Source organism: Thunnus thynnus, chromosome 17 (genome assembly GCF_963924715.1).
Source record: "Thunnus thynnus chromosome 17, fThuThy2.1, whole genome shotgun sequence".
In the NCBI taxonomy this organism is placed as follows: domain Eukaryota; kingdom Metazoa; phylum Chordata; class Actinopteri; order Scombriformes; family Scombridae; genus Thunnus; species Thunnus thynnus.
This window is the reverse complement of record NC_089533.1, coordinates 17858199-17883548: the sequence shown is the minus strand read 5'-3', so window position 1 is coordinate 17883548 and position 25350 is coordinate 17858199. Positions and strand designations below refer to the sequence as shown.

The 25350-nt window shown below is 35.3% G+C and overlaps 1 gene segment (V, D, J or C); it reads left to right on the top strand.

The window, feature by feature from the left end:
• The window catches only part of LOC137201474 (immunoglobulin gamma-1 heavy chain-like), an 86835-nt gene extending 78156 nt beyond the window's left edge, over positions 1 to 8679 (top strand). Inside the window, 7 exon segments of the C gene segment in view lie at positions 2582 to 2638; positions 3876 to 4178; positions 5258 to 5590; positions 5977 to 6282; positions 6418 to 6744; positions 7215 to 7351; positions 8270 to 8679. Of these exon segments, the coding sequence occupies positions 2582 to 2638; positions 3876 to 4178; positions 5258 to 5590; positions 5977 to 6282; positions 6418 to 6744; positions 7215 to 7351; positions 8270 to 8284 (1478 nt within the window).
• The last annotated feature ends 16671 nt before the right edge of the window (positions 8680 to 25350 follow it).

Sequence of the window (25350 nt, the reverse complement as noted above, 5' to 3'; positions counted from 1 at the left end):
AGCTCCAGGCAAAGTAAAGAGGGCCCCCAAAGAAAATCTTGTCTAGGGCCCCCTGTTGTTTAGAGCCGGACCTGCTAATTTTGTTTAACCTTGTTTGTAGTTCCTTTTATGTCTTTAATTCAGTGGAGCTGAGTGCCAGTCTACTGGGGAGGATAGTCACCCTGGGTGAGGTCCCTTCGGATCCCGTGTTTAGGTTGCTGTGACTGCACTTGTGGTGAGTATGTGGTAGCACCCCTCAACACATTAGCATAGCCTGCCACCCCATTTACCAGTCGTACACCAGTACGTATACCAGTATGTATACCAGTAGTACACTTAGACCTATAATGGTAAAAGATTTAAATTATATTTTAAAATAGTTTTGTAATAAAAGAATACTTTTACCACTTCTTAACTCTATATTGTGTTTTACCACTAACTCCTTTGTCTTTCCAGCAACATTTTCCAGTTTCCTCATTTGATTGAATAAAAAAATACGTTTGAACCATGTCTCTGTCCCCTCAGTGAACGAGTCTATTTGCCTTGATTAATTATGAACTCAAGGTTATTGATATTTGGTAATACCCATTTCCCAGTCATAGATATTTCCTGGGGTGCAATTCCCCAGATGGCATAGTTGGCCTTCTGTCTCATTCACCTATCAAAGTTCTCTCCCCCTCTCTCCTCCACACCAGCAAAAAACATTCATTTCAGATGCCAGATCCAAAAAGGAAGCACGAACAGCAAGAAAATTCACCAACAATCTCTCAGATGTTCCCTGATCGCCAGCTAGCAGCTATAATGTAACCTAGACAATCACAACATCAACAAAAATATTTTTTCCAATATCACAATATGGCACATGTATTCAAATTTATGTATAAATGCACTCAGCTGTGCTTCACTGTTATTAGACCAAAGTGATGAACAAACCTGGATTCTTCTGTAATTTTTTACTGTTGATTTTGTTAAAACATGATATGATATCACCACTTCACATTTCCACTAATAAAATATAGCAAATTATTGTTCAGTCCCAATGTTGAAAATTATTTATAATTTATTATACAAACTTTTCATGTGTATACAGAGATCACAGATTGTTCAGTCATGAACACTAATTTAAATTCATGATTTCTGATCATGTTTCTTGATGATGACTGATCATGCTTACACATGGAATTTCATTTTATAATAGTATGGCACAATAACATGGTATTGTTGTCCCATAAAAATACAGAATAATACCATCATGGTAGTGACCAAATTACCATACCAGTTTTTTATGGTGTTACCATGGCTCTCCAGGTGCAATCTTTGCAATCACATTATAATCAGTTTATAACAGCAGTTATATCTAATTAATGTATAGGTGTGTATTCTTTACATTTATAAATCTTAATTTTGTTAGATAAATTTCACAGCCAGGCCTCAGTTAATACCAGTAAGAAATAAATGTGCAGACTTGAAATTAAATAACAATTATTATTATATCAAGCTTTATAATAATTTGGTTGAATCAAATTCATCTGCTTGTGTAAACTCCATGTGGCAGGAATTGGAGCTGTCAGGAGGCTTGATAAAGAGGAAGTTTCACTAACCGTTGGCAACACATATATAATTTTTTATAACTCAGACCACAGGAAATAACTATCTCAAGGGGAAATGGTTAATAAATCGTGCATTGGGAAATGCTTTGTCAATGAAACGTGCACTTTTCTTGGTTTAAACTGTTATTACTGGTATTTGTATTAGAAGCAGATCATAATACATCACTGTGATGACTACTTTGACTACTGGGGAAAAGGGACCCAAGTCACAGTCACTTCTGGTAAGTAATAATCTAATTATTTCAAGTAAAGACGACTCAATATTTGTCTGGTTTATCATTAACTTTATGTTGATATATTTTGTACTTAAACTGGTGTGTATTCTGAAGCGAAAGCAAAGGAAGATCAGGGTAAAGTTTACTGAATAATTACAATAATCTTTTAGATGATACAAGCTGTAAAGTATTTTTTGTACTAAAGTGCTATTGAAACCTGTCACTGTGACACCTACTTTGACTACTGGGGAAAAGGAACAACAGTGACGGTCACAGCAGGTAAAATAAGAAGTTTTTGTTTACAGAATGAAAATGTAATAATTGCATTGTTTAATATAGCATATTTAGTCTTTGGTGCCATCACTGGCATCTTTAAGGTGCTTGTTTTTGTATGTTGGATGTGTTGGCTTATTACACTGCGACAGTCGTTTTGATTACTGGGGAAAAGGCACGATGGTTACAATTATATCAGGTAAGTCAATCCTGTTTTCTTCTTAAATGTGTAGATTTTGATTTAAAAACTGTTTATTTTTTTAAGAAGTCCAGTTGTGATCCTACACACTTAATTCATTTCTAGAATATGTTAAATGCATCATAAACAGTAGACTCAGTTGAAACTTTGGTGGTGAAAATCATCTTTTGTTTCATCTTGTGAATCCAAATTTGCAAAAGCCGGGGAAAATATGTCAGAGGGTAGATTGTCATGAAATAAGCTTCCATGGAAAGTGTAGTTAGCTGGGAACAGGTTTTTGTATGCAGTGGTTAACAATTTGTTAGACTGTGACGATGCTTTTGACTACTGGGGAAAAGGCACGATGGTCACCGTCACCTCAGGTATGTTCTTTTATTATTTCCGATTGAAGAAAGAAATTCCTAATCACATCATTAAAATATATATAATCATTTTCAGGTGGTCACAACTGTTGGCCAGTGATAAGACAGCCAACAGCATTTTGTAGCCCGACAAAGAACTGATCAAAAGTTTAAAACTCCTGACTGTTAACATAAGACAGTTAACATAAGTCTATCAACTGCTGTATATTTTAGTGTGATTTTAATTGTTTCCTGAATCACATTGTATGACATGAAGTAATGGGATAGTAATGGGTTTTTGTGAGAAGTGTGAATTGACTTACTTTACTGTGACAACTGGGCTTTTGACTACTGGGGAAAAGGCACTATGGTAACAGTAACATCAGGTAAAATATGTACCATTTAAAATCTACAGCAGGATGTGTTTCAAACTTTGAAAAGTCATGTTTAAGTTATACTGTAACTTCTCTGTATTGTAAAGCAAAGTGTTTTTAACATGAGAAAAGTCAAAACAGCGATATTCTCAGTAGGATACGATGAAGGATATTTTTGGCAAATTTATATTTTGGTCGTTAAAGTGAATTTTATAACAAAACAGGGTTAATTAAATGTAAAGGTTAACTTTTTACGCATGCCATTAGTAGATGTAGCGTTTTTATACTAACAGTTAAGTAGATTCCGCACTGTGCTACTACGGTGCTTTTGACTACTGGGGAAAGGGTACAACAGTAACTGTTTCATCAGGTAAGAATACTCTTTGATCTCATAAGTAATCGCTAAATTGAAACAAAAGAAATACGTTTTTGTGACAAATTGTTCCTACTGGCACTTATAATGTGAATGCAATCAACACGGTCAGTTGATGTTTATCCGTTTATCCGATCCGTGCTGCAATTTCAAAATTACAAATAATTATTGTTTTAGATGTTGTTAAAGTTATGCATTGAAAGAGATTTACCTATTCTATATGGAATAACAAAACCACACAAATAATGTTATTTAGGTATGTTAATCTTAGTGCAACATAAAATGTCTAAATAAATGGGATCGGGTGACAAAGGTCTGCGTATGGAGGGAACTTTATATTTCCAATTTCACCATTTAAAAAGGTAATGGTTTTCATGCTGTGCTTTGTTATACGACTGTATCAACTCAATTGTACATCTCTTTGTTGTAACCAGTGCTTGGTGAAAAATAACTGTTGACATTAAATTTTGTTTTGATATGTTAATTACATGTCTGCTTTTCCCTTCTTTAGCCACACCACGTGCACCGACTCTGTTTCCCCTGGCACCATGTGGCTCTGGGACTGGAGACATGGTCACTCTTGGCTGCCTCGCCACCGAGTTCACACCCAGCTCAGTGACCTTCTCATGGACCAAAAGTGGGACTGCCTTGATGGACTTCATCCAGTATCCTCCAGTACAGAAAGACGGATTTTATATGGGAGTCAGTCAAGTCCAAGTGAGGAGACAGGACTGGGAGGCAAAGCTACCTTTTAAGTGTGCTGTGACACATCCAGATGGAAGTCCTTCCATCGACGTTATTCCACCTCCACCACGTAAGACTTATCCCATGTCATATATTATTACAAATTACTTTAAATAGTTGATATAGATATAGAATAATTGAACTAGAGTTTTTAGCATGACAGTGTTGTTAACATATTTTCTAAAAATGTACATGCAGTTTGGGAATAATAACTGATTGATAGTGTCATACTGGATTTAATTGAATTTTGCTTTCTTACAAAATCATTTGGTGACCTTATGTCAAATAACTAGTAAATAACTATTCAAGTTACAAAACTCTTGCTGTTATAATAATTTTATAATAAATGTATTTATATATCACAATTCATGCAATAAATGCAGATCTGAGTGCTTTACCAGATAAAATGAAAGACTAAAAGATGAGAGGGAAACTATAATAAAGTTATAAGTCAGTGTTATTGTTGTAGTTTGTCTATAGGCAGTTCATTTCTATTACTTTGCTTTGTTGGTTTTCCTGAGAAACATTATTGGAGAACTGTCAAAATATTAAATAGTGTGACATAATCTCAGATATTTTTAATTGCAGAATCAGTAGGCCTAGCAGGCAAAACAAAAAGTGAGGTGGAATAAAAAGGCTGAAGCTTGCTCATGTATATTCAGCTGCTGACTTTCTCTCACCTGTCCAAGAGCAGATTATTGCAAAGTGTTCTGCTTCTGTCCATCTATCTGCATAATAGTTCTTGTTCTTCTTGATCTCTGTCTGGCTTCACGTTCACTGTATGTTGTTAATTAACATTCACTGTTCATAACAAATGTTTAATCTGTGTTTGCTTGCCTGAACAGTCAATGTATATACAGAAGCGAGCGTATACTGTCAAAAGTATGTTATAATTGTTTGTTTTTTTCCATGGAAATTTCCTTTTGACTCTTTCTGCACACTTGAGTTACAAGTTAAATGTTAATTTGAGGAGAGAAATCAGTATGTTCACGTATACATGCAAGTTGCATAACATACACTAGTACAGTCTATAGATTAAATGGACATTGTAGCAAACTGTTCACCTCTGCTTCTGCATATATATATATACATATATATATTATTCCTGGCTTCCGCATACATATATTTGTGTATATGTTTGTTTTTCAGCTGCCAGAGATTTGCCAACTCTTAAAGTGGCCTCCACTGTTGGTGGAAGCGAGGTTTCCTTCTCCTGCTATGCCAAAGATTTCTCACCAAAAGAATATGAGATCAAATGGCTGAAAGATGACGGGGATGTCCTCAACAAAGTATATGAGATCAAAACACCCATTACGGAAAGCCAGAACGATGGAAAGACACTGTACAGTGTAGCAAGTTTTCTCATGGTACCCACCAGTGACTTGAGACCTAATTCCACTAAGTTTACATGTGAGTTTAAGTTGAAAAATGAAAACGCACTTGTGAAAACTGTGACCTACGGAGGGTCATGTCCTGAGCCAAGTGAGTATATTTCTTTTTTTTTTTTTTTAATGATGTAAATTCAATTTCAATTCTAATGCTTTTGCAGCCATGTTCATTCAATAATTGTTAAATAATTATAATTATAATAATAATTTCTGGAACCAATAAAGACAGTGTATGAAAGGAAGATTGGTAAGAAAACCACAATTTTATACTAAAATCCTATGTTTGACTCCCATTGTCATTTTATATATTTGTGTATATGATGTCATACAGTAGGTACTTTTGTCTGTGGCGAGAGGCCTAATTGTTTTCTCATGTTTGCAGTAGGACTTGAACAGCGTCCTTCGGTGTTCATGCTGCTTCCAGTAGAACAGGCTAAAAAAGAAATGGTGACCTTTTCTCTGTTGCTCTTCCTCATGTAGCTCCTATCACAGTGACACTGAACCCTCCAAGTCCCAAAAAGTTTTTCAACAACGACCAAGCAGAGTTGGAGTGTATCGTTGAAGGACAAGACAACACCATTGTATCTGAGACTGAAATTACTTGGCAGATTAATGGAAAAAATGTGGCCGGTAATATGGGACTGCCAAAGACTGCAGGCAGTCAGTACAGCAAAACCAGCACGCTGACTCATTCTCTCACTGAGTGGCTGCAAGTCAACACAGTGCGCTGTTCTGCAAAAAGAAAAGACGTGACAGTTACTAAAGATCTGACTGTCCACAAAGGAGGTATGTCACTAAATGATGGAGACTGATTGGTAGAACAGTAATCTGTGAATCAACTCAAACACACACATCATAATGTGGTATAGCAAACATGAAGCTAAATAAAATCCTCCCTGTTTAACTAAATGTCTCTTTCAGATCAGAGCGAGCCAAAAGTGGCAGTCCACATTCTCTCAGAGGAGGACATCAGAAAAAACTCAGATGTCACTCTGGTGTGTCTGGTCTCCAGTTCTGTGCAGAAGGATTATTACATAGCCTGGTCAGACGATGCTGGACAAAAAACTGGGAACTACGTTGATGGCATCACCTTCCTCCCTCAGAAGACCCAACATGGCTACTCAGTTACAAGTGTTTACACCATCAAGAAGGACAAGTGGAACCAGCAGCGCTCTGTTTTCAACTGCAACGTCTGGCCTGTTGGCAGCAATAAGTCCATGATAACACGAGGAGTGTCGAAAGCCACGGGTAATTCACTTGAATGTGACAAGTAGTAGATTCAGCTTTAAATGTGGTATTTTGTGCTAATGTGTCGCTCTGTCTCTGTATGTATTTTGACTGTAAACATGTCAGTTTAGTTTCATTTGTCATCATGTTGTGTTTCAGTTTGTCTTTGTCATATTGTCTAACAGCTTGAGAAGTGTGCTGACTGTTTCAAATAAATGTTGCATGGAAACACTTCTGTCACATGTTCATGAATGACTTCAGTATTTCAAAACAAAAGGAAAAGCAACAGTAAAGGGTCACTTTGTATGAGTAGTTTTCAGTGAGGCCTCACAGTTAAATACTGTACTGTTCTAATGCTCAAACATCCACACTAACAAGTGAGAAAATAATACATAATATTTGATTCCAATTTATTAGCATTATTTAAGAGAGAAAACCTTTGTTAAGACACACACACATTCATATCTAACAATTTATGCATCCTTCTTCAGAAATGAATATTGCTGTGAGTTGCACAGATGATTCCACTGAAGAGGACGAGTTCAGCAGCCTGTGGTCCACAACCTCCTCCTTCATATTCCTCTTCATATTCACTCTCTTCTATAACATGATATTCAGTCTGGTCAAGGTAAACATGCAGGCTTTTCAGTTTTACTCAAGTCTAATAACTGTATAGCATATAATAAAGAATATAATCAGGTTATAAAATAAACACTAGTCATTTTAACAGCAAGTAGCAAGTTTGTCTGCTACAAAGATCTTGAAAGGAAGACTGGAAGAAATGAATTCACTTAGCTTGATAAAATAAATAAGACAGCAAAACAAACAGGAAATATCACATCATTGAATAATCAGTCTGTCAGTTATAAAGAGTGGTTTAAAAGTTTAACAGTCTAAAGTCTCAGAAGATATCTGATCCATTATGAAGACTTTGAAGTAACCTTGTCAAGTCTTAATGGACTAAACTGACATTCAAAGAGTTTGGCTCATTAGCTTCCTTCAATATCCGAAGAGTTAATTGGCACCAAATCAGTTGCTGAAGCTGACTGGTAAATTGCTATATCTGGCTATAACATATTTTATGTTTGAGTTAAAAATGTGATATTACAGGCTTATTGTGTTGGTTTTTACACAGTGAAGTGATGTGAAATGCATCATTTTCAGTGCGGCTAATCAGCACAGGTGTAACTGATCAACATTTATCAGTAGCAGAGTGCAGAACATCTCCAACCTCAGAAACACGCTGGGCTGTGTGACATTTTATTAGATTAGCAACATCATAGATACCAACCATCTTTAAGTAACCAATCAAAGGGAGTTACCATGACTTAATATATGAAGATAATACTTTTTATGCAGGATCTTAAAAAACATTATTGAAATGAACTGTTAATGTAATAGTTATAAAACACTAGCTGCAGTAGATCTGCTGGTCAGAGCTGTCTGCTGATGACACACAGATCATTTGCTTGTCAATCTTTTAACAGGATGAATCTTCAGATTGAGTGTTTTTATTTTTTTAACTGTTTAATGTTTGTTTTTTCAGATGAAGAGTCAATAAAGGATGAGATGGGTGTGCAGCATAAACAGCTACAGGTCTTCATTTGTTTCTTGTCTTGTTTAAATCTACTTTTTAAAATGTGTGCATAATCAATGATCTACTGTTTATTTCCAAAATAAATGGTCTTAAAACATAATGATTAACTATGTCACTGAAAATGGATGTATCTCTAACCTGTAAAAAAACAAAGAAACAAAAAATAAATAAATAAAAATAAGACTGCTACAAATTATATGAAGATTTTTTACTGCATAGGTTTCTGTTGTGACATAAGGACTATAGATAATGGAAGTGTGATATTCATTTTTCATTGGTATGTAAATAACAAATTGTATTGAAGGAAAAATAGATATTTTCTACACATTGTTTTGTGTTTTGTAGTTTTGACTATAAATCTTTGCTTTTTAAATTTGTGATTCCATGTTTGTTCATTTTGTTGATTGTATTTTCTTTTATCATTAATTCAATAAATATGATACTAAATATCAAACTTGCAATTGATATAATTTTGACAGCCACATAAAAATGTAATGAGTATGTGTATAAGTGTTTCTAAGAACATCTAAAATAACATCTGTTCAAGTCAACAGACCGTAAACTTTTGTTATCAGTTAAACTAAGAAGGTCTTTCTGTTTCCTGGTGTTTCTAATTATATTATAGTTAGAGAGTCACTTCCTCTCTCTCTCTGCACCTCTGGGACCACACCTGCTGCTGTGAAACTTTGTGGAAACTGTCAGTACTACAAATAAATTTCCTCAAAGCAAAAGACACATTTTCACTGAACATATTTGCATATCAGCATGTATCCGAGCGTGAAGTGGCTCCTACATACAGCAGACACCCACTCTCATAGACACAGGCAAATTCATAAAAGTCTCATTGTAAGCATTTTTCACAAATGTGTTGGATGTTCGGGTGTTTTGAATATATTCTCAGTCACAATGGCAAAGCAGCATAAATTATTTATAGAGATATTTAATACACAGTATTCTATGAGCTACTTTTTTTTGTCATAAACTTAAAACACATACAGAAACTTTCTCTCTTCAAATTTGTATCTAAACCTTTTCATTAGAAAGTTCCATTGTGTTCCATCAAGTCAGGAAAAGGTGTGCTCTCTTGTAAGCATGATAAGGTTTGTGTGGGTGCTTCTGTCACTGTGGTTACTATGGTAACTGGGTACATGACATTTAAATACACACCATAACAAAACCATGCTGGGAAACTCATCTGTATTTCTCCTGTTAACCTTAAAGCTGACGTTGAATGAGCAATGAGAATATCAGATTTGTGTCAAATCACTCACTGCTGATTTAATCCTATGGTTAGTGATGGTGTTGTATTTCATTAAACTGAAAAGTGTTTCCAATATTCTATCCTATGCATATGTGTATGTAACATTTTCATTTTCAGTCTTTAAACTGTTTGTGTTTGTTAATGGAAATCCCTTTAATATTCTTTACACATTCACATTGTGAGGTCATATCACAGATATTTTGTAAGTGATTTGCACAAGGAGAACTTGAAGTTGTGTTTACAATATATTTGCATATCAGCATGTATCCAGACATGAGGTGGCATTTACATACAGCACACACACATCCTCACAGACAGAGACAAATTCATAAAAGTCTCATTGTAAGCATTTTTCACAAATCTGTTGAGTGTTCGGGTGTTTTGAGTATATTGTCAGATACAGAATCAGTTCTTTTCAATCAATTCTATAAGCTCATCAAACAATATAACAGTTCAAGTATAACTTGAGAAATAGGACATGCAGGATAAGCATAGACAACAGATACAATGCAAGTATGTGTCATGGTTCTGTCACAGTCTGGCTCTATGTCCTTCCACCAGTCCACCAGAGGCTCTTTAGACTTTTCTCCCAGTTTGTTTAGACTGGACAGAATGGGAGAAGTCTTGTTTGAGTTGTGTCTTTAAAAGATTCTGGCATTATGATTATTTTAGTTGCCTTTACTAGTTAGTCTGTTCTCTGTGTCTTCCTGGTGTTTTTCTTCTGTCTCCCAGTTTGTCTCTGTGTGTTCTGTGAGCGTGTCTGTTCTTTGTCTCTCAGCCCTTCCTTGCTCCCAGTGTTTCCCTCAGCCTACCAGCTCCTTGCTTGTTCTCAATGTTGTCACCTGTTCCCCATTCCCTCATTAGTTCAGTTTATGTTTAAATCCTGGTTTTCGGTTAAGTTTTGTTGGATTCTTTGTTCTGTATTGTTCAGTTTGTTCTGCTCTGCGTTGTTCAATTTCGCTTTGACGTGCCAGCTTTGTTTTTGCCTGCATGAGCCTTAAATAAAGAAGTTGCTCTTCCGCCTCACTCAGCCTTCAGTCTCCTGCATTTGGGTCCATCTGCTCCGTTCCAACTAACAGTATGTTTATGTATAATGTTGTTTTTGTTGCAGTATGGTGCAGGATTACTCAAAACACACTTTAGCAGTAAAGATACAGCTTTGCAATTATATGCAAACAAAATGAAAAAAAATGTTTATGGTATGGTAACTTGTGTGGTGTGTTTTTGTTTTTGAAGAGTTGATTTTATAACAGTGTAAAAATTCATTCCAACATGAACTCTTTTGTACTCTTCTTCTTCAGTCTTAACTTTGTTTGAAGTTTTAAAACCAAGAACTGTAACTGTCTTATATACTGTAGGGAAATCAATTTTTCATTTATGACATAACTAACACTTATTACTAGCCAAAGACAAGAAGAAAGGTGTAAGTGTTGCAAAGAGCTAATACTTCTGTTAAGAGCAGTAATTGAAAAGTTTTAATTTAGGTTATTTAATGAAATGAGCTTTCACAGCTTGGAACTAGATTGCTGATAGATACAGTAGATGAGTTGTTGTTTCTAAATTCAATAAACATAATCTATTCATTTCTTTATAATTTGTTTATTTGTCACTTTGTAAAATTCAACAGATGCTGCAATTGATTAATTCAGAATAATCTGTCATCTGTATGCTTTATGCCTTTAAACTCACCACAGAAAAGTATAATATTTTCTCCTTGAGTGTAATATTAAGCTTTTGCATTAAAAAAAAAAAAAAAAAAAAAAAAAAACAGAATAGTGTCACAGAAGTCAGATTAGTGTGTAGAGACTGCCATCTAGTGGTAAAGGCATTGTGAAGCTTAAGTGAACCTTTTTGATGAAGCACACAGTAAATGAAAAGAACATGTGATGGAGAACACAAAACACTAGTGTGTGAGATGATGACGAGATATTATTTTATTTTTCTGACAGAGTAACACACCTGAGATAAGAAATAAAATGCTTTCCACAGTAACAGAATTACATCTGACTGTACAGAATATCATCTTGATTTTAAATGTATCCGTACGTTAAATGTTTTTACAAGATGTCATTTTTGTACAATTTGCAACTCAATAGTTATATCTTTTCTGTTATATCTTTCATTATTATAAACATAAAACACAAGTACTGAAAAGTTTCTTCTTTGCTTGCAATCTCTCCACTCAACAATCCCATCACGAGCAGTATCTTAGACATCTAGTGAAAGTCAGTGGTGAACTGTTCATGTGGACACCCCATGCGGACAAGAATATTCTGTAAACTAGTTATCAAATGAGACCTTATGACCAGTAGTTCTGAATTCAAATGTGGCTATGAGCAGTGGAAATGTAAGAAATTTAAACAAGACATTTAGAGGTAATATGACACATTGCCCTATTATGTTAATAAAATTGTTTTGATTAATTATTTTAAAAGGGGCTTATACAGTAGGACCACATTTATGTAGATCTAGATTAAGCACCTAGAACCTGTGTGAACCTAATGTCTGATATAAGGCAGAATCTAATAATGAGGAGCTACAGCATTTGGCTGTCTTTAGATGCATTCTGCCAGTAAAGATGAGCTTAAAGTAACATTTAACAACCTGAAAGTCTTGCTTGTGCTGACATCTAGTGGCTTCTACCTGCACTGCATCTACTCTGCAAAGCACAGCACCTATATGCACACATATCATAATACAATGCTGTATCACAGTTTGGTGTTGTCACAAGTGCAACAGACTTACACCTTTCAGCCCATAGAGATCAGTGCAACATCACTTTTCTTCCATGCCAGATTAAGTGTGGAGTTGATCTTTAAAAGGCTTCATTTCAGTGCAGGGATTTGTCTGAGGTTGCTGAAGTACAAATACTCATTATAAATTCCAAAACATTTAGGAAGGCTGTAATTCAACTACAACTGAGAAACATCTACTCATAAAACAATACTAGTAATGACATTAAAAAGCGCACACCCAAACATCAACACCAGAATATGTGGAAGCAGATGGCGTTGATTGGGCCCATGTCTCCCTTTTCAAGGGTTAAGGGCATAATTGTACATGTCATTCAAAAGAGTGCATTTGCCATATCGCAGTTCAGTGAACACTACATTCAAGTTTAAACAGCCACCACATGCTGTTTGCTTTTTGTTTGTCATTATAAAACTTTTAAATACTGTGCTCACTACTGCTGTTCTGTCTTTCATTACAAGCTGCTTCATCATAAACTTAAAACACATGCAGAGACTTTCTCTCCTCAAATTTGTATCTAAATCTTTTCATTATAAAGTTCCATTGCTTTCTAGACCAAGTCAGGAAAAGGTGTGCTCTCTTGCAAGCGTACATTGCACTTTATTACACACCTTAACAAAACCGTGTTGTGAGACTCATCTCTATCTCTCCCGTTAACCTGAAAGTTGAACGAGCAATGAGAATATCACACTAAGGTTGAATGTGCCATAAGAACCGTTGCTGATTGTGTTCTGTTCTTAACCCAGACGCTCCATCTACCATATTGAGTCAATGTGACACTGCCGATTTAACTCCGCGGTGATTTATGAAGCAACAGTCAGTGGTGTTGATGGTGTTGTATTTCATTAAACTGAGAAGTGTTTCCAATATTCTGTCCCCCACATGTAAGTTTGTAAATGTTTTTAGTTATTTACTATATATTTTTGTTAATCTCTTCAAACTGTTTGTGTTTGTTAATGAAAACCCCTTAAATATTCTTTGCACTTTCACATCCTGTGGTCACATCATGTATATTTTGCAAGTGACTTGCACGAGGACAACTTTAAGTTATATTTACAAAATACTGATACAACAGCTTCATAACTGAAAACACAATATTATCCAATAAAATATAAGATGCATAGTTTAATGTAACATTAAAAGAGAAAACAGTAATTATTACTGACTTAACATACTAAACATATATAAACTATCAATCAATCAAACTATCAATTTATTCAATTAATTTAAATTGTGTCAAATTATTAATTGTCAACTATAACTCATCATCTATGAAATCATGTAAAATCCAGCACATAACAAACCCCCAAAAATACAATATTATGTGTTTGCTGACTCTGCAGAAAAGTACACAAATACTTACTATTGAAGACTTTCATCATTGATAGATGTTGTGTATTCAATATCCAATTAAATATTCCTAATATTCATAAAACAAAAACAAAAATCCCACAGTAATTTGAAATATTAAAATTAAAAGCTGATGTATTGTGTGTTTCACAGAAGGGTTTGATAGCATAGGCTTTTGCATATCACTGTGCACTGGGATGGCCACAATGATTCACAGTTACAGAAACCTCTCAAGAGTGTCGAAGGTCATCATACTGTAAGTGGAAGGTGTACAGTATTTCTCTGATAGGAAATTGTGCCATATCAGTGTAATCAGTGGTGTCAGTGTGTATGGGTAGTAAGTGTGTGTATGTGTGTGTGTATGTGTGTATGCGTGTGCGCATGTGTGTTGTAAGGTGCATGAAAGCAAAAACCAAATGACCAAATCCATCATGTCAGAGCCTATTGATCTTGTTAAATGTTGTCATTTTGTTCTTGGTTTTACTGCACAAAGTATATAAATAACTCTATTTATATGTGTTTGATTTACTCTTGTAATTGTGAAGCCCCTTTCAGGAATATGCACAAAATTACTACTCCTAAATACATAAATAATGAAAAAAAAAAATTTTGCATTTCAGATTCCTTTGATGTGAACTGATCTTATGATAACTTTTTTAAAGTAAAATGAAAAACACTATAATTAAGATGAAAAATATGTGTGTGTCATGATAGCTAGTGTGCAAGGTGAAGTTTATAGGGTTGTATGACATATGCATAATGAAAACATGAACAATAATAATGATAATAATAAAAAAATAATAGTCAGGGAACTCTTCACTGTTGATTCCTTTCACATGATTTGATTTTAACATCACTTGTTAAATTAAAATGAAGTTAAAAGTATTTGTGTTGTGTGATAGCCAGTGTGCAGGGTGGAGTTTTTGTACATGGTTGTACCACATGCACTATAACAACCACAGTGATATACTGCATGTCAAAAACCTTCTACCGAAAAGGAAATGGTGTTGATTCAGAAAACAACTGAAACTGCTCACTGCTGCCGTGTGCAACAAAACTCTTTTTCTAGTAAAAGCAGAGATGTTTAAAGATTGACAATAATGTGTTGTTACACAAGGACTGTATCCGGACATCACAAGCTTAAAAGTGACAGTTTCTTTAACACACAGAGGATCAATTAAATATTCATGAGACAAGAGTCTACAGCTAGCAGCTGTGTGATGCTGTGCTTTGAGCTAAATGGTAATGTTGGTATGCTAACATACAATGGAAAAACTAACATGCTGATGTTAAGCATGTATAACATTTACCATGTTCACCATCTGAGTTTAATGTGTTAGAATGCTAACATTTGCTAATTAGCACTAAACACAAAGTACATGGAGCTGATGGGAATGTCATTAGTTTTGCAGGTATTTGATCACAAACCAAAGTATTGGTCTTTTTTTTAAAGCTTGCAGGTGGCATCACAGGAAACGTCAGGGTATTGACAAAGTCAGTAGCATTTATCAACTGGGGACCATAAATATCTGTATAAAATTTCACGACCATCCATCCAAAGTAGTAGATGGACTGACAGAGCAACAAACCGTCATTGCCACCCCTAGAACCATGCTGCATGGCTGAAAAACTACAAATGTGATTCCAAAAATACAATAATAATTGGGTTTCAAAGGGTATAATCAAAAATAAAATGGAGCAAAAGTAGAATGGTGTTCCACAATTGGGCCCGCTGAATACATACAGCATAAAAATCTGACGATGCACTACATCAGGCAAAGGTTTTTGTATGAGTATGTGCCACTGTGTGTATACAACTACGGCCACAGTGATATGTGGTAATACAAAAACCTGTCCTGAACTGAAATGAAGCACTGAGTCACCGTGCGTCAAGAGAAAGAGCAGATATTCACAAAATCATTAGACACTGAAGAAAGACAATATTCAATAGTGGAAGGATAAACTGAATTCATGATGAATTATATATTTTTTCAGTTTTACCCTGAAAAAACATAAAAATCATGACAAGCTAATTATTTTTCTCTTTCTTTGTATCAGCAAATATCATTTATTTCACAGACTGAAAAACAAACACAAATTTTAATTTTACAGTTTTACAGTTAATTTGATGTCAAGTTATTGACAGTGTCTTTTAAATGTGAGTTATGGTCATAAATTAAAGATTTAATTATCACAATAATCACTATTACTACCGATAACTTTAAGTGTACTTCTATACTAAGACACATGCAGTGTTAAACTAAAGATGACAAACACTTTGTGTTAACTCACCAAACCTTTGGATGACTTCTCTGAAAAAATATACTGAGTATGAAATATGTATCATCATGTCAGAGATTATTAATCTTCTTTTATGCTACAGTAGTTTTGTTTATCAAACAATTTCCAAAATTAGGTGGATGTCATTTGCCCATGATTTTACTGCACAATATACACCAATAACTATGTTTATATGTGTTTTTATTCTCTGAATTGTAGACTTGTTTTCAGGAATATGCACAACATGGCCAAATACAAATTAAATAATAATAATAATAATAATAATAATAATAATAATAATAATAATAATAATAATAATAATAATAATAAACAGTCATTTTACAATCATCAGAGAACTTTTGCACTGCTGATTTCTTTCACATGAATTGATCTTAACATTACTTGTTAAACTGGAATGACAAACATTGTAGTTTAAAGTAAAAGCATTCAGTGGTGTGACATCGTGAACTTAAATGATACAGTTTAACACACAGAGGATCAATTAAATATTCACAAGACAAGACTCTACAGCTAGCAGCTGTGTGAAGCTGTGGTGTTTCTAGCTAATCGGTAATGTTGGCATGCTAACAAACTCACAATGGCAACACTAACATGTTGATGTTCAAACTGGAGTGCTGAACTTTTACATATAAATGAACGTCAGTCACATTCAAGCCCTTGCCGAACAAGTTCATACAATGCTGATTAGGCTTATCACTGCCAAGTAAATCTCTCTATATTTCGCAGTAGACTGTAGTTTTTAATCTGGTGTCTGTGGCAACATTCCCGCGCTGGCTCACCAGTAGTGATGCATTTTACGTCAACCAGCAATCATTGATTTGCCAGAGCTGAAGGCCGCCCATAGAGCATGTGCAACAGAGACTTCTGCCGGCCAAGCCAGCTAACTTCCAGTTTAGCCCTCTGCTAACTTGAGGGATAAAATAATTTAATCATGTGGCTCTTCTAGACTTTCCGAATGTCATCGGACCGAATGGATCAAATTCTGATAGTGAAACAAATCATTTCATGGGGGTTGTGATGCTCAAAACAATTTATCCATGTTTTACAACCCCAACAGTAGCGATGGGGACCGACTCACGCATGTACTCATAAAACTGGAGTTGCATCCAGGAACCTTCTATTTACTCTCATTGCCGGAAGGGGGAGACAAAAGTTCTACACTGCATGTATAACATTTACCATGTTCACCATCTCAGTTTAGTGTGTTAGAATGCTAACATTTGCTAATTAGCACTAAACATAAAAAGTACACCAGGCTTATGGAAATGTCATTAGTTTTGCAGGTATTTGATTACAAACCAAAGTATTGGTCTTTTTGTTTTAAGTTGCTGATGGCACCACAGGAAACGTCAGGGTATTAATCAAGTCAGTAACATTTGTCAACTGGTGACCATAAATATCTGTATAAAATTTCCCAACTATCCATCCAGTAGTTCACATATTTCAGTCAGGACCAAAGTATTAGATGGACTGACAGAGCAGCAGACTGTCATTGCCACCCCTAGAACCATGCTGCATGGCTGAAAAACTACAAATGTGATTCCAAAAATACAATAATAATTGGGTTTCAAATGTTATAATCAAAAATAAAATGGAGTTTGGTAGAATGGTGTTTCACAATAGGCCTGCTGAATACATACAGTATTAAAAAAAACTGACAATGCACTACATCAGGCAAAGGTTTTTGTATGAGTGTGTGTCACTGTGTGTATACAGTGGATGGGGTCTCCACGGTGATATGTGGTAATACAAAAACCTGTCCTGAACTGAACTGAAGCACAGAGTCACTGCGCCTCATGAAAAAGCAGATATTCACAACATCAGACCATTTCACAAAATCATTAGACACTGAAGAAAGATAATATTCAATTCAATAGTGGAAGGATACATTTTAAATTCAGTTTTACCCTGAAAAAACATGAAAATCATAACAAGCTAATTATTTTTCTTTTGCTCTGTATCAGAAAATATAATTCATTTCACATAGTGAAAAACCAACACATAATTTAATTTTTGTCTATTTACAATTAATTTAATGTCAATTTATTGATAGTGTGTTTTAAATGTGAGTCAATGGTCATAAATTAGATTTAAAGATTTAATTATCACAATAACCACTATTACTACCTATAACTTTAATTGTACTTCTATACTAAGACACATGCAGTGTTAAACTAGAGATGACAAACACTTTTTGTTAACTCACCAAACCTTTGGATGACTTCTCTGAAAAAATATACTGGTTTTAATCTGGTGTCTGTGGCAACATTCCCGCATCAACCAGCAATGATTGATTTGCCAGAGCTGAAGGCCGCCCATAAAGCATGTGCACCAGAGACTTCCACCAGCTAAGCTGGCTAACTTCAAACTTAGCCCTCTGCTAACTTGAGGGATAAAATAATTTAATCGTGCTGCTCTTCTAGACTTTCCAAATGTTATTGGACCAGAATGATTACATTCTGACAGTGAAATGAATCATTAAATGGGGGTTGTGACGCTCAAAACAATTTGTCCATGTTATACAGCCCCAACAGTGGTGTTGGGGACCGACTCCCGCATGTACTCATAAAACTGGGTTTACATTCAGGAACCCACTATTTACTGTCATTGCCAGAAGGGGGAGACAAAAGTTCCACACTGCAGGTTTAAGCATAACATTTGCCATGTTCACCATCTCAGTTTAGTGTGTTAGAATTTTAACATTGGCTAATTAGCACTAAACAAGGCTGATGGAAATGTCATTAGTTTTGCAGGTATTTGATCACAAATCAAAGTATTGGTCCTTTTTTTTTTAAACTTGCAGGTGGCACCACAGGAAACATCAAGGTATTAACAAAGTCAGTAGCATTTATCAAGTGGTGACAATAAATATCTGTATAAAATTTCCCGACCATCCATCCAGTAGTTGTTAACATATCTCAGTCAGGATCAAAGTAGTAGATGGACTGACAGAGCAGCAGATTGTCATTGCCACCCCTAGAGTCATACTGCATGGCTGAAAAACTACAAACTACAAATTCCAAAAATACAGCAATAATCAGGTTTCAAAGGGTACAATCAAAGTAAAATGGAGCAAAAGTAGAATGGTGTTTCACGATTCGACCCGCTGAATAAGTACAATATAAAAAAACTGAGGATGCATTACATCAGACAAAGGTTTTTGTATGAGTGTGTGCCAATGTGTCCACTGGGGGACTGGAGTAGCCACAGTGATATGTGGTAATACAAAAACCTGTCCTGGACTGAACTGAAGCACTGAGTCACTGCGCCTCAAGAAAAAGAGCAGATATTCACAAAATCATTAGACACTGAAGAAAGACAATATTCAATTCAATAGTGGAAGGATAAATCTTAAATTCAGTTTTACCCTGAAAAAACATGAAAATCATAACAAGCTAATTATTTTTCTCTTGCTCTGTATTAGCAAATATAATTTATTTCACATACTGCAAAACAAACGAATTTTATTTTTTGTCCATTTGCAGTTAATTTGATGTCAATTTATTGACAGTGTCTTTTAAATGTGAGTTAATGGTCATAAATTAAAGATTTAATTATCACAATAACCACTATTACTACCGATAACTTTAAGTGTACTTCTATACTAAGACACATGCAGTGTTAAACTAAAGACAACAAACACTTTGTGTTATCTCACCAAACCTTTGGATGACTTCTCTGAAAAATATACTGAGAAATTATTCTCTAAATTGTAGACCTGTTTTCAGGAATATGTACAACATGGCCAAATAAAAATTAAATAATAACAATAATAATTATAACAAACAGTAATTTTACAATCATCAGGGAACTTTTGTACTAATGATTTCTTTCACATGAATTGATCTTAACATTGCGTGTTAAACTAGAATTAAAAACATTGTAGTTTAAGGTAAAAGCATTTGGTGGTGTGATAGCCAGTGTACAGGGTGGAATATTTGTAAAGGGTTGTAACACTGTGCAATATGACAGCCACTTTGATACCTGCTATGACAAAAACCTTCTGAAAAGAAATGCTGTGTATGGTGCTGATACAGAAACATATGTGTCCAACAAAACTCTTTTTTCAGGAAAAGCAGAGATGTTTAAAGATTGACAATAACACATTGTGTCAGGACATCATGAACTTAAATGATACAGTTTATTTAACACACAGAGGATCAATTAAATATTCATAAGTCAAGACTCTATAGCTAGCAGCTGTGTGAAGCTGTGGTTTTTTGAGCTAAATGGTAATGTTGGCATGCTAACATACTCACAATGGTATTATCAACATGCTGATGTTAAAACTGGAGTGCAGGACTTTTATATATACATAAACGTCTGTTACATTCAAGCCCTTGCCAAACGAGTTCATACAATGCTGATTAAGCTTGCCATCACCAGGTAAATCTCTCTTTATTTCGCAGTAGACCATAGTTTTTAATCTGGTGTCAGTGGCAACATTCCCACATCAACCAGCAATGATTGATTTGCCAGAGCTGAAGGCCGCCCATAGAGCCTGTGCACCAGAGACTTCCTTCAGCCAAGCCAGCTAACTTCCGGTTTAGCCCTCCGCTAACTTGAGGGATAAAATAATTTATTCGTGTGGCTCTTCTAGACTTTCCGAATGTTATCAGACCAAATGGATCAAATTCTGATTGTGAAACAAGTAATTTCATGGGGGTTGCAACACGCAAAACAATTTATCCACGTTTTACAGCCGCAAAAGTAGCGATGGGGACCAGTTCACGCATGTACTCATAAAACTGGAGTTGCATCCAGGAACCTACTATTTACTCTCATTGCCAGAAGGGGGAGACAAAAGTTCTGCACTGCAGGTTTAAGCATGTATAACATTTACCATGTTCACCATCTCAGTTTAGTGTGTTAGAATGCTAACATTTGCTAATTAGCACTAAACATAAAGTACATGAGGCTGATGGGCATGTCATTAGTTTTGTAGGTATTTGATCAAAAAGTATTGGTCTTTTTTTAAAAACTCTCTGATGGCACACAAGAACCATCAGAATATTAACAAAATCAGTAGCATTTATCAACTGGGGACCATAAATATCTGTATAAAATTTCCCGACCATTCAGTCAGGACCAAAGTAGTAGATAGACTAACGAAGCAACAGACTGTCATTGCCACCCCTAGAGCCATGCTGTATGGCTGAAAAAATGTAAATGTGATTTCCAAAAATACAACAATAATGAGGTTTCAAGGGGTATAATTAAAAATAAAATGGAGCAAAATTAGAATGGTGTTTCACGATTGGGCCCGCTGAATACATACAGCATAAAAAATTGACGATGCACTTCATCAGGCAAAGGTTTTTGTATGAGTGTGTGTCACTGTGTGTATACAGTGGGGTGGGGTACCCACAGTGATATGTGGTAATACAAAAACCTGTCCTGAACTGAACTGAAGCACAATGTCACTGCGCCTCAAGAAAAAGAGCAGATATTCACAAAGTCATTAGACACTGAAGAGAGATAATATTCAATTCAATAGTGGAAGGATACATTTTGAATTCAGTTTTACCCTGAAAAAACATGAAAATCAAACAAGCTAATTATTTTTCTCTTGCTCTGTATCAACAAATATAATTTATTTCACATGATGAAAAACCAATATAAAATTTAATTTTTGTCCATTTACAATTAATTTGATGTCAAGTTATTGACAGTGTGTTTTAAATGTGAGTTAATGGTCATAAATTAAAGATTTAATTATCACAATAACCACTATTACTACCGATAACTTTAAGTGTACTTCTATACTAAGACACATGCAGTGTTAAACTAGAGATGACAAACACTTGTGTTAACTCACCAAACCTTTAGATGATTTCTCAAATATGTATCATCATGTCAGAGATTATTAATCTTCTTTTATGCTACAGTAGTTTTGTTTATCAAACAAATTCCAAGATTAGGTGGATGTCATTTGCCCATGATTTTACTGCACAATATACACCAATAACTATGTTTATATGTATTTTTATTCTCTGAATTGTAGACTTGTTTTCAGGAATATGTACAACATGGCCAAATAAAAATTAAATAATAACAATAATAATGATAATAAACAGTCATTTTACAATCATCAGGGAACTTTTGCACTGCTCAATTCACATGAATTGATCTTTACATTACTTGTTAAACTGGAATGACAAACATTGTAGTTTAAGGTAAAAGCATTTGGTGGTGTGATAGCCAGTGTACAAGGTGGAGTATTTGTAGAGGGTTGTAACACTGTGCAATATGACAGCCATAGTGATACCCACTATGACAAAAACCTTCTGAAAAGAAATGCTCTGTGTATGGAGCTGATGCAGAAACATATGTGTCCAACAAAACTCTTTTTTCAGGAAAAGCAGAGATGTTTAAAGACTGACAATAACACATTGTGTCAGGACATCATGAACTTAAAAGTGATAGTTTCTTTAACACATATAGCATCAATTAAATATTCACAAGACAAGACTCTACAGCTAGCAGCTGTGTGAAGCTGTGGTGTTTCTAGCTAATCGGTCATGTTGGCATGCTAACATACTCACAATGGCAACATGTTGATGTTCAAACTGGAGTGCTGAACTTTAACATATAAATGAACGTCAGTTACATTCAAGCCCATGCCGAAAAAGTTCATACAATGCTGATTAAGCTTATCACTGCCAGGTAAATCTCTATATTTCACAGTAGACTGTAGGTTGTAATCTGGTGTCTGTGGCAACATTCCCGCGCTGGCTCACCAGTAGTGATGCATTTTACGTCAACCAGCAATGATTGATTTACCAGAGCTGAAGGCCGCCCATAAAGCATGTGCACCAGAGACTTCCGCCAGCCAAGCCAGCTAACTTCCGGTTTAGCCCTCTGCTAACTTGAGGGATAAAATAATTTAATTGTGCGGCTCTTCTAGACTTTCCCAATGTCATCGGACCCAATTGATCAAATTCTGATAATGAAACGAATCACTTCATGGGGGTTGTGACACTCAAAACAATTCATCCACATTATACAGCCCCAACAGTAGCGATGGGGACCGACTCACGCATGTACTCATAAAACTGGAGTTGCATCCAGGAACCTACTATTTACTCTCATTGCCAGAAGGGGGAGACAAAAGTTCCACACTGTAGGTTTAAGCATGTATAACATTTACCATGTTCACCATCTCAGTTTAGTGTGTTAGAATGCTAACATTTGCTAATTAGCACTAAACAAAAAGTACATGAGGCTGATGAGAATGTCATTAGTTTTGCAGGTATTTGATTACAAACCAAAGTATTGGTCTTTTTGTTTTAAGTTGCTGATGGCACCACAGGAAACGTCAGGGTATTAATAAAGTCAGTAGCATTTATCAACTGGTGATCATAAATATCTGTATAAAATTTCCCAACTATCCATCCAGTAGTTGTTAACATATGTAATGACCCCTCCGCTCCACTAAGTGCTCCTGCGTTCCGTTTGCTGGTTTCCTTTTTGTCTTGCAGGATCCGGGGCAGGATGGAGGATCGTCATCACCATCATGAGCCACACCTGAGCCCGGTGTGGTCGTGACTGTAAAGCTTGGCCGCCTACAGAGTTTCTCTCGCCTTCTTCATCACGCCTCATCCATTCTGAGCGCGGCGCGGCACGGCTGTTTTTGTTTTTGGTTGCCGACACGCACACATCCACACATGCCTACATTACTGATTACTGACTTCCATGTTTTTTCCGTTCTTATTTATCATTTTGTAAATAAACACTTATCTTAAGTTACAAAACTCGTCTGGTTTCCCATATTTTGTCGCAGCCTTTGAGCCGGGCTGTGACACATATCTCATTCAGGACCAAAGTAGTAGATGGACTGATGGAGCAACAGGCAGACATTGCCTTCTCTAGAACCATGCTGCAAGGCTAAAAAAGTGCAAATGCGATTTCCAAAAATACAGCAATAGTCAGGTTTCAAATGTCATAATCAAAAATAAAATGGAGCAAAAGTAGAGGTATTTCACGATTAGGCCTGCTGAATACATACAGTATTAAAAAACTGACGATGCACTACATCAGGCAAAGGTTTTTGTATGAGTGTGTGCCACTGTGTGTATACGGGGGGTACCCACAGTGATATGTGGTAATACAAAAACCTGTCCTGGACTGAACTGAAGCACTGAGTCACTGCACATAGAGAAAAAGAGCAGATATTCACAAAATCAGACCATTTCACAAAATCATTAGACACTGAAGAAAGATAATATTCAATTCAATAGTGGAAGGATACATTTTAAATTCAGTTTTACCCTGGAAGAACATGAAAATCATAACAAGTTAATTATTTTTCTTTTGCTCTGTATCAGCAAATATAATTTATTTCACATACTGAAGAACAAACATGAATTTTATTTTTTGTCCATTTTCAGTTAATTTGATGTCAATTTATTGACAGTGTGTTTTAAATGTGAGTTAATGGTCATAAATTAAAGATTTAATTATCACAAAAACCACTATTACTATCGATAACTTAAATTGTACTTCTATACTAAGACACATGCAGTGTTAAACTAGAGATGACAAACACTTGTGTTAACTCACCAAACCTTTAGATGATTTCTCAAATATGTATCATCATGTCAGAGATTATTAATCTTCTTTTATGCTACAGTAGTTTTGTTTATCAAACAAATTCCAAGATTAGGTGGATGTCATTTACCCATGATTTTACTGCACACTATATACCAATAATTATGTTTTTATGTGTTTTTATTCTCTGAATTGTAGACCTGTTTTCAGGAATAAGTACAACATGGCCAAATGAAAACAAAATAAGAAGAAGAAGAAGAAGAAGAAGAAGAAATAGTCATTTTACAATCATCAGGGAACTTTTGCACCACTGATTTCTCTCACATGAATTGATCTTAACATTACTTGTTAAATTAAAATGAGAAGCACTGTATTTTAAGGCAATTCAATGGTGTGATAGCCAGTGTACAGGGTGGAGTTTTTGTAAAAGGTTGTAACACAGTGCAGTATGGCAACCACAGTGATACATTCTATGACAAAAACTTCCTGAAAAGGAAATGCTATTTATGGCGCTGATACAGAAACGTACGTGTCCAACAAAACTCTTTTTTAGGAAAAACAGAAATATCATCATGAACTTAAAAGTGATACAATTTCTTGAACACACAGAGGATCAACTGAATATTGATAAGACAAGAGTGTACAGCTAGCAGCTGTGTGAAACTGTGATGCTTTTAGTTAAATGGTAATGTTGGCATGCTAACATATTCACAATGGCAATATCGACATACTGATGTTCATTATGTATAATGTTCATCTTGTTCACCATCTCAGTTTAGTGTGTTAGAATGCTCAAATATGTTAATAAGCACTAAAC